This window comes from Olea europaea, unplaced genomic scaffold (assembly GCF_002742605.1).
Source record: "Olea europaea var. sylvestris unplaced genomic scaffold, O_europaea_v1 scaffold1354, whole genome shotgun sequence".
Taxonomy (NCBI): domain Eukaryota; kingdom Viridiplantae; phylum Streptophyta; class Magnoliopsida; order Lamiales; family Oleaceae; genus Olea; species Olea europaea.
The window spans coordinates 160129-178222 of record NW_019231040.1 but is presented as its reverse complement, the minus strand read 5'-3'; the positions used below and the strand labels follow the sequence as shown (position 1 = coordinate 178222).

At 34.7% G+C, this 18094-nt stretch overlaps 1 protein-coding gene across 2 annotated transcripts; it reads right to left on the bottom strand.

Moving 5' to 3' along the window:
• Positions 1-348: 348 nt before the first annotated feature.
• LOC111375270 (zinc finger protein 4-like) lies at positions 349-3730 on the bottom strand. Of its 2 annotated transcripts, none has more exons than XM_022998070.1 (2): positions 3078-3730; positions 349-1547 (listed from the first exon to the last, which is right to left on the bottom strand). In XM_022998070.1, the coding sequence occupies exon 2, from the start codon at positions 1420-1422 to the stop codon at positions 661-663; it is 762 nt and encodes a 253-aa protein (XP_022853838.1). In that variant the 5' UTR covers positions 1423-1547; positions 3078-3730; the 3' UTR covers positions 349-660. The 2 variants fall into 2 exon arrangements, with proteins under 2 accessions (XP_022853838.1, XP_022853837.1); XM_022998069.1 differs by having other exon boundaries at positions 349-1538.
• Positions 3731-18094: the final 14364 nt, after the last annotated feature.

Sequence of the window (18094 nt, the reverse complement as noted above, 5' to 3'; positions counted from 1 at the left end):
TTAGTGATGTGTCAATGAATCATTGGGTGGATAACCAATTTTGAACAGCAGACAATTCATTGACACATTATTTTACAACTTTGAGCACACGTAGCAGTGAGAGAAAAGTTGAATATATTTATTTAAAGTGAGGTGTCAATGAATTATTGGGTGGACAGCAAATTACATAGTAATTTGGGATCATAGATCTCAACTCCTAGTATACATCCTTTTAGATTACCTGAAGGAAATTTTTATCATTATATCATATTAAATGGATAAATACAATTGCAATAAATATACCGGAAGGAAGATAAATAGTTGTCAACATCTAAATCCATTGAAATTAGTACAAATTCAAAACCAAGAGAGTAGAAACTATCCATCCAAATTACAAAAATCTACAATCCAATGCATAAATCTGATAATTGTATATAAAGCAATTATCAGGGATTGATAATGATACAGATGATCTACGCTTGTGAAGATGCTCAAATCATCTTCCGAAGTTCTCTTATATTCATGGGTTGTGAAGTTAGACACCACCTTCAGATTGACTTAAAAGCATACTTACTGCTTTGTCAATTCTTTTCTAGCTGTAGACGGATAATATTTCTACACAATGAAGCCATTTCAGTCTAGCATACTATCCAATGAAGCCATTTAAGTCGAGCAAACATCTCAAAGTCGGAGTGTGAGATCTGGCGTAGATTCATCTCCGTCCAAAGATATATTAGTCTCGACAAAATTCACATTTGAAGATCCAACCTGTAAAAATAATGGCTGAGAAATATTTTCAGTAGATAGCTGATGAAAACTACCAGGCCACAACATCTTTGAATTATCATCCTCAATGTATATAGGCTGACTTGGGTAGCCGGTTTCAAATCTTGGGGTGGCTCTAGACTCAAGTGGCCTCAGTGGTGGCAAAAAGCCGTGATGCACTGAAGAATGTTCTTTAATTTCTAGACATCGGGATAGAGACCCATGCAAAGGCAGAGTTGCTACGCTAGTACACCTATCGGAAAAAATACCCATTTGTGTACCCCTTTTAGCCATATTTCTTTCTCGCTTATGTGCATTCTGGTGACCCCCAAGTGCCTGTGAACTGAAAAACTTACGTTGGCAGAAATTGCACGAAAAGGATCGTGAAGGAACAACTTTTTTAGTTTGGGTTGTGGGTTCGTCCCAACTTCCACTTCTGTTAGATATCAGAAATCCAATGGATTTGTTGTAGTCCAACTGATTCTTGTTTGATCTGAAGTTGAGAGATAAGTCGAGGGAGGTGGATTCTGAATTCAATTGAATGTTTACTGGATTCAATTCATGCCTGAAGTCAGTAAGTCTATCTTGGATGTATATGTTGGAAGCAACTTGGCTACTGACATCTGAATCATTCTCTGTGGAGGGCTCTGCTTCAAGATCAAAGTTTTGGGATTTCATATTTCTGTGGGATTTTTAGAGGCACTATGATCAATTCATATATGTTGTCAATAAGAAAAAACCAGCATGCAGCATTCCGAGTGCCAGCCAACAGCTTGAAGCTGATTTATTCTTCCCTGCATTTACTGAATATTTAAGATGTAATTGAGGGAAAAAGCAGGAGTAAAAACTATAAATATAAAGATCACAATCTGTAGGTCCAGTGATGCAATAATCACTTCACTCTGAATCAAAAGCAATGATTTTGAGATAACATAAAATAGCTCAAACATGGAGACATCTTCATTACTAAAATATTTCCCGCTCCACTACATTTTGAGGGCAATCATCACTTTGAGAACATAATTGCTGTTGCTCGGTATTTACAAAATCAGTTGATCATTGCTGTCACTAATAAATGCCTAAACCTTCATACAGTAAATATGATTAGTTAATTTCTTCCACATACGTAGCCATGAGAAAGTCGTCTTGTTTTTGAAGTTTCTAGTCTCCAATTGACACCTCTCATGAAGTTACTTTACAAGATAAAACAACCTCCAACTTGACATAAAGTAGCTTATTGCTTCTAATTATACTTGTAAAAATAATACCACCCAATCAACCGATTGCTTAAATTCAGTTCTATTAAATGAAATCCTGGATGAGGAAATTAATATGATAAGTTAAGTCTGATAAATCTTTGCTCTGAACTGATTTTCTCCTTAACGATAAGAGTTAACTGGACACAGGAAGAAATTATAGATAGTTAGGCACACCAAATCAATGTAATTCTTAAGAATTTATCTTTCAATAATTTCAGTACTTCTTTTCCATTCAATTAACAAAATTATAGATAGGGTAACTTTATTTAATAACTCAAAAGAATTCAGAGATGAAGCAATAACCAGATAATGAAAGAGTAAGAAGAACCTTCTAATGAAGCAAGATGCACAACGTAATGAAATTAAGTCAACCAAAATTGCCATATCTGAAGCTCAAATTGCTTAAAGTTATAAATGGGAGGAACAGGATAAATGCACACCACAGAGAAAATTCTAGTTCCTCCATATTTATGATATAGCACATGGATTTCAGGAGTCAAAAATCAATTCCAAAGAGTGGTTCTTTTATTGTTGGAAATTAAGCCAAGAGTTTAGTGCATATTAGAAATCTTAGGAGGCAATAGTAACACGGTTTGTCTACTAAATTTTGAGACCGTCTAAAAATATGACTTCCTTTTTTGTAACTTAGCTCTATGGATTAAAATTCTGATTCTGATATCCAAAATTGAATATGAAGAAAACTTTAGGGTAAGTTTATATCATAGACATAATCCAAATAGCTCTCTAGTAGTTAAAAGTTCGTAACTTCAACATCTGAAACCGCCTGCAGGAGAGCAAATATTAGTCTTATTATGTCTTTAACTTAGTGATTAATGATGAAGCGAAAATCATCCCGAGATATCACGCTGGTTTTATAATTGCTAAAAAATATGCAAACAGGTATCAGGCAAATCATTTCAAGGAAAAAAAGACAAGAAAAGAGCTAACAACACATCATGATCGTTCTAGACTATGTTTTATAGACTAATTTCAATGAAATTCCATACCCCAATAAAAAGATAAAAAGAAAGAAAAGAGAATACTAGGAAATCTGCACGTGCAGAGATAACTAACCAGAAAGAAAATAGCAGAAATGCTCTTTGAGTAGAGCAGTATCAGTACTTCATCAGACGGAAGTGATTCTTACTAGTGAATCACAGAAAAATCCCAATTGAGAATTGAAAGAAGCAAAGAAAAGGGAATGCTGAGAAAGGGTGTAAAAACAAAGGTATGAAGAGAGTGGAAAGGACAATGGTGGAGGCGTCAGAGAAGTCAGAAAAGGTAGTGTTGGCCTGTTAAGGTAATAGTTTAAGACTAAGAAAAGGGAATGACATCATCTCAACAAATAACCTCCCTGTTTGTTAATTTCTGGGTTCTTCCCAAAAAGAAACCACTGTTTCAAAAACCATCATTAGTTAAAACGACACAAAAAGTATTATAAACAAGATTCTAACTTGTTTTTCTTCTCAACTTTCTTGATCAAATATTCGATGTGTAGTCGACTTGATGCATAGGGAATGGCATGCACTTAGACTCAGCGATCACCATTAACTTTCTGAATGTTCCCATAATGCTACATTCATCTATGCCATGCAAACAGGAAACAGATTCCCATCATAATATACCAATTCTTGCTGTTTTTGAGTATTCAATAAGAACCCTTTTTCCAGTCTAGACATAATAGCGAGCACATTGCCCGCGATCAGGCATACTTGTGCAGACAAAAACACGAACCCATTTTATTATTCCTAATTGTCAACTGTGGCTGAGACGCGGCTCTTTGTCTCTACCTCGTTATCACTTTTTTGGTCCCCCACCACCAGGCAACCACGTTCCCATTCACATTATATGATTTTGTAATAACAAAGATAATTTAGTATAATTATAGGGTTTAATTAAAAATTATGGAATAATTGTACCACCGTGCTAGTGCAATAGCTTTACATATTTACATGACTTTATTGCTTTATTTGTGGTTAATTAATTAAAAGCATGTGGCTTATCTGCTAATTATTTCAAAAGTATATGCCTAGATCATTTGGATACTAGGTATTAGATTCTTCAACTTGTGGGGGATAATGCTAGTTTGTCTTTTTAGATGTTTGACGCCTCGTGTCTTTTTCAAATTTTATTAGGGATGGAAAAAACTCTCGAATCGAACCGATCGAATCGAACCCGACGATTTTTCTCAAGTTAAATATCCGAACAGGAATTTGAATTGAAAATCGACGGGTAGGGTTCGATTCTCGGTTCTAGACCAAGAACCGAATTATCAAATCTTCCTAATTTTTTTTTCATATTGAATAAATCAAATTATTTAAATTTTTTCAAAACAAATTAACTAATTAGGTGATTGATTGATACTCCATCTCCCAAGCACTAGCCTAGCTTGACCAAATCCAACCAATTTCTAAATCCAATTTGTTTGCCCAATTATTTGTTTCGTTTCTAATTTTTTAATTTTTAGCCCAACTGCCCATTTTTATTCTTCCGTTTCTTAGCCCAACATCCAAGCGATCCAACCCATTAATGACTAACCCTAAATAAATTACACACATTATCACCTACACATAACACATCTGACCTGCCAAAACCCAAATAGAAGTATAGAACATGTGGAGGACCTGTTGTGCTACATTATATTGACATGTCCTGGATCCATGAAATATTGTTTTGGAAAGTTGGCCAAGGTCGACATGAGGAGGACCTGTTGTGCTACAACAGCATCTTGAAGGTCATTACTAAAATTACGATTGAATATGTCATTAGTTGTATTTATGTAATGTTATTATAAATGTTAAAAATTTTAATTATAGTACGGAACCGAACCGAACCGAACTAAACGGTTCCATAATTATATTTGGACCCGATAGCTCCATTTACTAAATACCCTAAAATTTTTGGTTTGGTTCGGTTCTCCATGAAACCGAACCAAACCAATCCGCGTCTAGGTCTAAATTTTATTATTTATTTTCAACGTAGCAGGTAAAGATTTTATAGAAATTTACTATCGATGAACTATGGATAAACTAAAACATAAGATATTTATATTTGATAGAAAATTAAGTTCATGTCTGCAAATTGAATTTTTAGTAGATTCTGATAAAATACATGATTAAAAAGTTGATAAAAGATGTGAATCCATAAAATAAGTGATTCAAATTGAATAAGAGGAAAAATGAGTTTTCAAAATTGAGGAGTCAGAAATGGACTAGGTTTTCATATCTATAAATAGTCAAATTTCATTGTCAACTATACATTATATCATGTTCTAAATGGCGCCACAAATGCGCGCCTTGGTGCCGCCAATTCGTAATGCTTGGCGAAAACGCCAAGCCAAGTGGCTTGGCGCCTTATTTGGCAGTCAATAGCAATTGTTGACCATTAAGGCACGCCTAGGCACAACTATGTGCACATTATCATCCTTTTTTATTTTATTTTTTTATTTTGTTTTGTTAAAAAATAATTAATGGTTGGATTGTAGAGGGTTGTGATGATGAGGACGAGTATGATGGGGGTAGAAAATGATATCTTACAACCTTTGAGAGGTACTAAAAATGCTCAAAATGAAATAAGAGAGCCCGACGGAGAGGATTTTGTATCGGAAGACACAGAGGACAAATTAGATGAAGAAGAGGTTATTGAATTGGAATCTGATAAAGAGTTATATAAGATTTAAGTTTCTATGCTACTTATTTACTATTTTGTATTTAAATTTGAAATTTATTTTTTTTGTTAGAAACTTTGAAAAAAATGTATGAAGTTCCTATGAATCTATTTTAAATATTTAGTAAGTATTATTTTTAATTATTAAATATTTTTTGATTTATTAAAAATTAAAACAATATTAAAATAAGAAAACGTCTTTTTACGCTTTTTTACACCTGAGTCTGGCCTAAGCTTGCGTAGCCCATAACTTGACCTCAACGCATTGCCACGCATTACGTCATTTGGAACATTGCATTATATAGACATACAAGTACATCAATGCATTTACTATTTGTTTCTATCTATTTATAAATTAAGTCGTTCATAAATTCTTCTTAAAAGGAGGCTAAATTGCACCGTATACCCTGCTCCCAACAAAAGGTAATAGTTGAAAACAGAGAAGTTGAAATCAGTAGCCACTTCTATAAATTATAACTGCACAATAAATAAATAAATAAATAAATAAATTGAAAAAAAAATTGAAAAAAGGAAGAATTATTGAAAGATGTTTGAAGATGGTATAAAAGGAATTCTTGGTTTTATTTTCATTTTCTGAAAATTTATCAATTTTCTTTTAGATAAATAAAACTTGAAATGGTTATTATTGGATCTGGCCTTTTATTTGTTTTTTCAATTTTTATTTTCAAAATTAAAGATCCGCAGATGCATCCCCTCTAGTACCTTTATGAGGGATTATTCAATCCATATGGCAGAGTCCATACCTTGGCTCATCCATGGATTCGTCAGATTCACAAGCAAAGATAGGAGTCTCATATAGATATTAGAATATAATATATTGTTTTACCTTGAGTAGGACTCTCCTTATATAAACTCTGAAATAGGTTAACGTGTCAATGAAGTCATTTTGCATGCTCAATTGGTATCAAGATTCAACTTAAGTCTCTCTCATGTAGAGGTCAAGAGTTCAAATCTTGGGGGACACGAAGAAAAGCCGTGAAGGATAAATGGGCGCATGGCCCACCTAAAGCGGACAGTACGTAAGCTAACGGCTTGGGTGAGAGGTCCGGGTCGTTAAAAAAAATATTGTTCTTGAAGAGTTTAGAACACAGAACCTCCAATTCAATAGTAAAAGGGCTAACCAACTGAGCTACTAAAGGGGTTATGAAGATTAGATAATCATTTTACATGCTTCAATTGTGAGGGGTTTGTTAATTTGTCTTATCTAACATTGATCTTGTACATCGCTTTTAGTTTCTTGATCGAGGAGAGAAGCCCCCTCGCTCTCGAGGAGAGGTTCATCGGTCGAGAGTGATATTTATGTACTTCGTAGTCTGATAAGTCACATGATACTAAAATATGATACCATTTACATCTTCATTTACACAGCAGGAAAAAAGTATCAATACCTATTCTTATGGCATTAGTACCTATATCAAAATTAACGGTGCCAATTGGGAGAACTTTTATCTAGTATCACCTATTTCTATAGTACTTTCAAACAGTAGGTAGATAATAGGAGTGTAACATTTTATTTCAATGAGGTACACTCAAATTTGAACCACTTGTAAAGAGGCATAGTTGCTAAGTAGTATCTTTTGCATGTAACTTGCCTTACTATTGTGTTTAAATTGTAGCAGTAAAATAGTTGTTGATGTTACAAAAGTGAACCCAAAATCGACACCAAGTATAGGTTACAGATTCAAGACCATAGCATCAAGATCTCATAGATTTTGGGCTCAGATCCACCTTGTACCCGTCTGTACAAAGGATAAACTCACAAACCACAACCCCTAGAACTCGACACAAAAATGGTTGCTTCAATGGTCCGAAAGACTCTCCAAGAAACCAACAGAAAACTCTTCATAACTCAAAATCAAATGATCACCAAGATTTTACATGCACAGAACCATCAGAAAACCAAGGGTTTACTAGTTAAAGGGAGAGTTCCACCTAGAAGGAGAAGAGGTAGAGACATAAAGTCTCGAAGAGAAGAAACCCAGAAGATTCTACAGAAGACTCACGAAGAGGCACAAGGGACTAAAAAATTAGGGTAAAAAAATCTCAGATCTTATATTTATATTAATAAGTCATCATCGTAGATGTTAGGTTTAGAAGATCAAATGGACCAGAGCAACACACTTGTATCAAAGGATATTAGGTCGGGTTAAGAGTCCATCACAATGCGTTATTGGGTAAGGGCTTAGTAGTATATGTTGGATCATCTATTTTTATCATCATAGCCCAAATGGGTTCGTTTGTCAAAAAATAATTTGGCATCACAGCCCAATAAATCTCCCCCCCTGATGCTAATGATAAAAAAGAAAAAGAAAAACATAAAGACAAAGAAAATATAACAATAGGTTTCTCAAGCAATTGATATAATTCCTTTCAGATCATCAGCACCAAGCCATATACACCTGCACCAACAAAAAATTTACCCAATATCAATTTTTAAAAATTGCAAACATGACTTAAACTTATTTAGAGGAAGTACCTTAGTACTCATATCAACGGGATTAAACTGAGTAGGGATTTTCTCAAGCAAAATAGATTCTTTTTGTACAATATCTCTTATAAAATGAATTCTTATATATATGTCTTTTGTTCTTTCATGAAAAAATTGGATTTTTACATAAATGTATGGCACTTTGACTGTTCGAATATAAAACAACAGGATCAACAGATTCATTTACCTCATTTAGGAGACCTTTCAGCCATAAGGCCTCTTTAATGGCCTTGGTTGCAGCCACATATTCAGCCTGTAGTTGATAAGGCTATAATAGATTGCAATTGAGACTTCTAATTAATACAAGTATCACATAAAGTAAACATATAGGCTGTAGTTGACTTTCTATCATCTCTATCACCGGCATAATCAGAATCTACATATCCCTTTAATCTAACTCACTCCTTATTAGGTCTAAAACATAAGCCTAAGTCTGCTGAGCCTTTCAAGTACCTTAATAACCATTTCATTGCATTGCAATGTTCGGGGCCAGGGTTGGACATAAATCTACTTAAGGTACTTATAGCATGTGCAACATCGGGTTGTGTGCAAACCATGGTGTACATTACAGATCCAACAACATTAGAATATGGCACTTTTTCCATATATTTAATGTCAAATTCATCATGTGGACACTGATCTTTACTCAACTTAAAACAACATGCAAGGGGTAATGTCAAAGATTTAGAATCATGCATAGCAAACTTTGATATGACCTTTTTCACATAATCAGTTTGTACAAAAGTAATAACTGCTGTGACCTATTCTTTTTAATATCCATCCCTAAAATCCTTTTAGCATGCCCTAGGTCATTCATTTCAAATTCAGCACTTAGAACCTTTTTAATCTCATTTATATCATTCATTTTCTGGTCAATTAGCAACATATTATCCACATATAACAGCAAATAAACTCTCACATAGTTGCTGTTATCCTTTTTAAAATACAAACAATGGTCAAAGGAACTTCTCACAAAGCCAGCTGAAGACACAAAGTTATCAAAGTGTTTGTACCATTGCCTAGGAGATTGTTTTAAGCCATAAAGAGATCATTTTAACAGGCATACATAATCAGATTTTCTGTTATCAATAAAACATTGTGGCTGTCTCATATATATGGTTTCATCAAGGTCAACATGCAAGAACGCAATTTTAACATCCATTTGCTCTAATTCATAATCATATTGTGCGACTAATGCAAGCATGACTCTAATGATAGTATATTTTACAACGGGAGAAAAGATTTCATTGTAATCTAGGCCGAGTTTTTGGGTAAACCACTTAGCCACTAATATGGCCTTAAATCTAAAGGGCTGATTAGGGGGATTGCCTTCTTTTACCGCATAAACCCACTTACAGTCAACTAAAGATTTATTTTCAGGTTTAGGCACTAAGCTCCAGGTCTTATTTTTCACTAAAGACCTAATTTTTTCCTCCATAGCAAGATGCCATTCCTTAGAAAATTGACAACTAATGGCTTCTTCAAAGGATTTAGGCTCCTTAAACGTTAATTCCTAATAAGACAACATAGCAAGAGACATATAGTCTTGCATCCTAATAGGCTCTCTTATTTCTCTTCTAACCTTATCTCTAGGTAACTGATAATCACTTAAGGGGTTCACTAATTCACCAGTAGGAACTTGAACAGTCTCATTTCCTGATTCTTCCACAATTTCATTTTCATCTTGATTTTCAACAACGTGATTAGGTAAATGTTTAAGTTCCAGCTGCAGTCTAATATTTTCTTCTTCCTCACCTCTCTAGAGGCCTTTCTACTTAAGCAAGGTATCTCATTTTCATTAAAGATCAAATCCTACTAGTTATCATCTTAAAACCCCCAATTTCTCTCACCCAAAGCTTGTTCCCCTTCATTCCTTCAGAATACCCCATAAAAACACATTTTTGGGATCTAGGCTCAAGTTTTCCTACACTTTGGTGTGAATATGCTGCAAACCAAAGGTTTTTAAGTGTGTATAGTCAGCCAACCAACCTGTCCACACTTCCTCAGGTGTTCTATCATCTAATGCACTAGTTGGGTCCTATTTATGATGTAAACTGTTGTCATAACAGCCTTCCCCCACAACACTTTAAAGACACCTGAACTAAACATCATACACCGAACATTATCAAGGATTGTCCTATTCATCCTCTCAACTATACCATTCTATTGTGGAGTATACGGTACTATTTTATGTCTCAAAATGCCATCATCCTTACACAATTTTTCAAAATCAGCATTACAAATTCTAATCCATTATCTGTTCTTAGAATTTTAATCTTTTTATCCATTTGATTTTCAATCAAAGTTTTCCAAGTTTTAAATTTTCCAAAAGTGTCTGATTTTTGTTTCAAAAGAAATACCCATACTTTTCTTGAAAAATCATCAATTAGGGATAAAAAGTACCTATTCTTACCTTGAGAGGTGGTGGATGATGGTCCCTACAAATCAGAATGTATATACTTTAGGATACATATGGTCCTATGTTTTTCTGTACTAAAGTAAAGTCTATGTTGTTTGCCTAAAGTACAATATTCACAAAAGGGAATTTTTGAAATCACGTCACTACCAAATGCACCCTTCTGACTTAAGATGTATAAGCCTTTCTCACTCAGATGGGCTAACCTATTATGCCATTTCAATGTAGCATCACTCTCAGCCATAGATGATTCTACAGTATGACTCAACACATTTGCCTTAGTGACATAGATCCCATTTCTTTTAATACCCTTGAAAATAACTAAGGATCCTTTAACTATTTTCAAGAAACCATCTCCAAATTTTCCTTGGAGACCTATGTCATCTAAGTTCCCAACTGAAATCAAATTTTGTATTTAAATCTAGTACATACCTCACCCTTTCTAAGATAAAGGTATATCCATTATCAAATTTTAAAGTCACACTACCTATCTTCAACACTTTACAGGCTACATTATTACCCATAACTACCTCACCACCATCTAAGTCCTTAAAATCAAGCAACCAATGCTTTCTAGAGGTCATATGAAAGGTACAACCTAAATCTAAGATCCATTCTACACTTTGATTTGAATTATCTGCATAATTTGTAGAGTTCAAATTAGATGTGGACTCAGTTACAACATAGACATCAACAATACCCTCACCTAGAGGCTCAACTATGTTTCTTTCATCAATTTTAACCTCTCTTTGCTCATTTTTCTTTTTAAAACAGTCCTTAATATAGTGACCTATTTTACAACAACCATAACATTTTCTAGCTCCATTTCTAGATTTTGACCTTTGTCTACCCTTTTCCTTCTTCTTAGAGGTATTATTCCACTGATTATTTTGGTTACCCTGATTATTACTATGTCTGGTCAGTGATCAATCTCTCACAAACAGGTTCTCACTTTTCCTTGCCATGTCTCTCAGATTTAACTTCCAAAATCTTTGCTTCTTAAGGCATTAATCATTATCTCAGGTGTTAAAGACTCTCTACCATACTTAAAAGCTTTTTCAACATCTCTATACACATCAGGTATGCAATTTAACAAAATTACAGCCTTATATTCTTCAGATACTTGTTCCCCAGCATTAGTTATATCTTGTACCAGCTTATTAAAAGTGTCAAGATTATCATCTAAGTCTCGAGACATATCAATTTTGAAACTGGAAAATTTCTCCAACAGAAATAGTTTATTAGGTAACGATTTTACCAAATAAAGTTCTTCAAGTTTATCCCATAAGGCTTTCGCATTATCCAATTTCCCACCTTTCTTAATACTGGATCAGAAAAGTGAAGAATAATGGAAGTATAGGCAAGTTCATCGATTTTAGATTTTTTTTCATCGGTCATAGTATCAGGATATTCACTAGTTATAGCTTTAGACACTTTCTGTTGAACAAGAACCCCCCTTATTTTTTGCTGCCAAATGGGGAAATCCCCTTTTCTATTAAAAATCCAAAGTTCAAACGTTACCATTGTCATTTGAAGTTTTTTACCAACACAAGAAAGTTTTGAGGGTTGAAGTTGAGCCAGAAGCACAAGAAGATATTTCACAGAATATATGACAACACAGAGTATCACACACTATATGAAATCTCAAAAGAATATAACACAGTGAATAGTAACAAATAGTTACTAATCAGAGAATAATAATAAACCACTTCAGAGTGCATGATGTGTCCTAAGTTGACCAGGATTTCGTGAGGCTCAAAGACCTCAGGTCAAGGCTCAACCTAAGTCCACAATAGTACAGTTCAAAGTGTACAGTATTAAAGACAAAGTATCAATTAACAATTACAAAGATTGAGCAATAGGCAGACTACAGGGATCAATGATTAATCAATAATCAGTATACCGAAATCAGGAATTATTCACAAAGTTTAAAACTCATGTAGAACACTTTGAGTAAAGAGTATATTTGCAATATTCCAAATTTCAGAACACAATCAACACAAGAATATGCACAATTTCACAACACTCAGCAGTAAATCATGTATCACAATTAAAAGACTCAAGAGAGTTAAAGATTTCGACCGACAGATTAAGTATCATGCAGAAGGCCCAATTATTTTCAAACCACTTCACCGAGAAAATTTCGAAATCCACTTATTCCTGCAAAATCACCAACAACACATGTCAGTTCACCAAGAAAAATGTAAATAACCATAAACCAAGTTAAGATCCATCGCAGAACAGATCTAGGGTTTCGATCATTGTCATATCTCTCAAAATCTGGGTGTGAAAATTAATTTTCCATGTCCAAGAGTCGGAGATGGGGACTCGACCAGCCTCTTAAGGCTCTGATACCACTATTACAAGAGCGAACCCAAAATCGACACCAAGTATAGGTTACAGACTTAAGATCATAGCATCAAGATCTCATAGATTTTGGGTTCATATCCATCATGTACCTGTCTTTACAAAGGATAAATTCACAAACCACAGCCCCTAGAACCAGACACAGAAATGGTTGCTTCAATGGTCCGAAAGACTTTCCAAGAAACCAACAGAAAACTCTTCACAACTCAAAATTGAAGAATCAACAAGATTCTACACACACTGAACCATCAGAAAACCAAGGGTTTACTGATTAAAGGAAGAGTTCCACCAAGAAGGAGAAGAGGCAGAGACACAAAGTCTCGAAGCAAAGAAACCCAAAAGATTCTACAGAAGACTCACGAAGAGGCATAAGAGACTAAAAAATCAGGGCCAAAAAATTTCAGACCTTATATTTATATTAATAAGTCATCACCGTAGATGTTAGGTTTAGAAGATCAAATGGACCAGAGCAACACACTTGTATCAAAGGATTTTGGGTCGGCTTAAGAGTCCATCACAATGCGTTATTAGGCAAGGGCTTAGTAGTATCTGTTGGGTCATCTATTTTTATCATCATAGCCCAAATGGGCTGGTCTACCAAAAAATAATTTGGCATCATAGCCCAATAGTTGATTTGATTAATGGACTAAAAACCTGATTTTACCTTCAAAAATACACTATAATGCACAAGACACAGATCTAACTAAATCTACATAAGAACATATGAAGTTAAGGGCTATAGTAATAAAAATAGCATAATCGTAGTTGTAGGAAAAAAGGGAGTACGTAGTAGTAGTTTAACATGAACATGTTAGCCCAAACCTGATATTAGAATGAGAAATGAAGAAAGAATAAATAGGGACACAACAATCCCCAAATACTTAGGCCTATACTTAGGCCAGAACCAAGATAACATTTAAGTAGTTATATATACGTTATCATAAAAGGGAACCAAGTGTAAGAATTCAATTACATTGCCATCAAGAAAATATATAGAATAAAATTCAAAACTAATTAAGGGTGAATGAGAATTAAAGTCAAAAGATGACCATTTGAAGTTGAAATAAATTGGGAATAAAAATTGGTGGGAAATTGGAAAGTGCCAATCCCATATAGGAAAACTAGAAGAATAGAAATCACTTTATATAACTCAAGTTAAGGATTTGGGTTTGGGCCCAAGGAGTACCACTAGTCTTTAGATGGGAGAGGACCTACATGCTAGTAGGTTCAACTAAAGCCCACACGTGTGCGCAGCAGTCGCTGTCCATCTGATCGGCCGGCTGGGCTCGACACAGCACAAGCACGGGTCCGGATCCGGGCCCGGGACTTGGGCTTGGCCCAGTTGGTATTTATATTTTTTGGTAAAATAATATTTTAAATTATATTATTTATTAATTAAATAATATATTTTTATTATATTATTTATTTTTTCTTCCCCGAATTTTCTGTGCGAGACACGTGGATTTTTCTAGAAACTGGCGGTTGGTGACTGTTTTAACTATATGTCCAAATGGGCTATGTCTGTTCCAAGACACAACCTTCGATTGTTGTGTCTTTTGGACATAACCTTTCAACTTCTATAAATAGACCCCAGATCCCCAATTTTTATTCACTTCAAAAAATTTATTCTACTTCTTTTCTCCTGCAATATTGTCCTTCCATCTTGTAGTATTCCATATATTTGCATTTCAATCCCAAATATTATTTTCGTGCATTTTAATCCTCCGATTCTCGAGAGATCGAATATTAGTAGATTCGTCAGATCTTGTAATTTGAAGTACTACTATTACAAGTTGAGGTCATTGTATCTTAGGAGACGAGTGCCAGGAGACCGTTAGCACGAGTGCGGGGCATTTTCGTCTTAAGGAGAAAGAGTTGAACTCTTGTCTTGACCATTATTCATTCTAATTTATTGCCCTAATTTTGTAAGTCGAAATTCTGCCAGAATATTTATTCATTACCGCAGGACATTCTCAAATATTTTCAACAACCTTAAGACGAAATTTTTTTATTTACGTGCTAATTTATATTCTAAAACTTTGTTAGACTATGACAAATAACAACACATCCGTCGTACCCTCAAACAATGCTCAGGGAGAGAAAAAATTCACAGGAGTGGATTTTAAAAAATGGCAATAGGAAATGCTGTTTTATCTCACAACTCTGATTTTGGCAAAATTATTGAGTGAAGATGCTCCAATTGTTGAGGAGGAAGAAACAGATTTTAAAAAACGAGCAACATTTGATGCATGGAGTCATAGTGACTTCCTATGTAGGAACTACATCCTCAATTATCTTGAAACACACTATACATCGTATACAATTTAGTCAAGACAGCTAAGTTACTGTGGGAATCATAGGAAAAGAAGTACAAAACGGTAGATGCCGGATTAAAGAAATTCGCTGTGGGCAAATTCTTAGATATCAAGATGATAGATTCTAAAACAGTGATGAATCAAGTCCAAGAGCTGCAAATCATCTTGCATGATATACATGCAGAAGGTATGAAGCTCAATGAGTCATTTTAGGTTGCCGCTATTATCGAGAAATTACCTCCAATGTAGAAATATTTCAAGAACTACCTGGAACATAAACGCAAGGAAATGGGACTTGAAGATCTGATTGTAAGACTAAGAATTGAGGAAGATAATTGAAATTTTGAGAAGAAGTCTGGAAAGTTGCATATGGAGGCTAAAGCTAATTTGGTGGAGCCAAATACTAGCAAAAAAAAAAAGAAAAAGAAAAAGAAAACACTTAGATAATGGCAAGCAAAAAATAAAGCTAAGAAACTCAAATGAAATTGTTATAACTACTGTAAGCCTGGTCACATCGCAAAGGATTGCCACTAAAAAAGCAAAACAAAAGTGACCAAGTACACTTGACCGAGGAAGACAAATTGTCTAACGGTGTGTCTGAACTAATGCTCTCAGCTGTCGTATTTGAAGCAAACATGGTAGACAATCCAAGAGAATGGTTCATAGACATAGGCACTCGACCAACCTCTTAAGGTTTTGATACCACTGTTACAAGAGTGACCCCAAAATCGACACCACCAAGTACAAGTTACAGACTCAAGACTATGGCATCAGGATCTCATAGATTTTAGGCTCAGATCCACCCTGTACTTGTCTTTACAAAGGATAAACTCACAAACCACATCCACTAGAACCCGACACAAAAATGGTTGCTTCAATGGTCCGAAAGACTCTCCAAGAAACCAACAGAAAACTTTTCACAACTTAAAATTGAAGAATCACCAAGATTCTACACACATTGAACCATCGAAAAACCAAGGGTTTACCAATTAAAGGGAGAGTTTCACCAAGAAGGAAAAGAGGCAGAGACACAAAGTCTTGAAGTGAGGAAACCCAGAAGATTCTACAGAAGACTCACGAAGAGGCACAAAAGACTAAAAAATTTAGGGCAAAAAAATCTCAGACCTTATATTTATATTAATAAGTGTCACCGTAGATGTTAGATTTAGAAGATCAAAAGGACCAGAGCAACACACTTGTATCAAAGGATTTTGGGTCAGGTTAAGAGTCCATTACAATACGTTATTGGGCAAGGGCTTAGTAGTATATGTTGGGTCATCTATTTTTATCATCATAGCCCAAATGGGCTGGTCCACCAAAAAATAATTTGGCATCACAGCCCAATAGTTGATTTGATTAATGGACTAAAAACCTGATTTTACCTTAAAAAATGCACTATAATGCCTAAGATATAGATCTAACTAAATCTACATAAGAACATATGAAGTTAAGGGCTATAGCAATAAAAGTAGCATAACCATAGTTGTAGGAAAAAAGGTAGTACGTAGTAGTAGTTTAAAATGAACATGTTAGCCCAAACCTGATATCAGAACGAGAAATGAAGAAAGAATAAACAATAAATAGGGATAAAACAATCCCCAAATACTTAGGCCTACACTCAGGCCAGAACCAAGATAACATTTAAATAGTTATATACGTTATCAGAAAAGGGAACCAAGCTTAAGAATTCAATTACATTGCCATCAAGAAAATATATAGAATAAAATTGGGGATATTGTGAGAGTCCAAGACAACTAAGAGATCGCAGTGTTGGAAAATTGGAATAATTAGTTTGTTTGACCAACTTTTGACCAATTATTTAAGTAGGTCCCATTAGCTGGATAAATGATTTATTTGGCCAAATGCATTCTACTCCATGAGTAGAATTGATATATGTATTTATTTCTCAAAACTAATTAAGGGTGAATGAGAAATTAAAGTCAAAAGATGACCATTTGAAGTTGAAATAAATTGAGAATAAAAATTGTTGGGAAATTGGAAAGTGCCAATCCCACATAGGAAAACTAGAAGAATAGAAACCACTTTATATAACTTAAGTTAAGGATTTAGGTTTGGGTCCAAGGGGTACCACTAGTCTTTACAGGGGAGAGGACCTACATGCTAGTAGGTTCAACTAAAGCCCACACGTTCACGCCGCAGCAGTCATCCGTCCTATCGGTCGGCTCGGCTTGGCACGACACGAGCTCGGGTTCGGGCCCGGGGCTTGGGCTTAGGCCAGTTGGTATATATATTTTTGGAAAAATAATATTTTAAATTATATTATTTTATTAATTAAATAATATACTTTTATTATATTATTTATTTTTTCTTTCCCGAATTTTCTGTGCGAGACACGTGGATTTTTCTAGAAATTGGCGGTTGGTGACAGCTTTAACTGTCTGTCCAAATGGGTTATGTCTGTTCTAAGACACAACCTTTCGACTGTTGTGTCTTTTGGGCACAACCTTTCAACTTCTATGAATAGACCCCATATCTCTAGTTTTTATTCACTCTAGAAAATTTATTCTACTTCCTTTCTCCTACAATATTGTCCTTCTATCCTGTAGTATTCCATATATTTGCATTTCAGTCCCAAATATTATTTTCATGCATTTTAGTCCTCCGATTCTCGAGAGATCAAATATTAGTAGGTTCGTCAGGTCTTGTAATTTGGAATGCTACTATTACAAGTCGAGATCGTTGTATCTTGGAAGACAAGTGTCAGGAGACCGTCAGCAATAGTGCAAGGCATTTTCGTCTTAAGGAGAAAGAGTCGAACTCTTGTCTCTACCATTATTCATTCTAATTTATTGTGCTA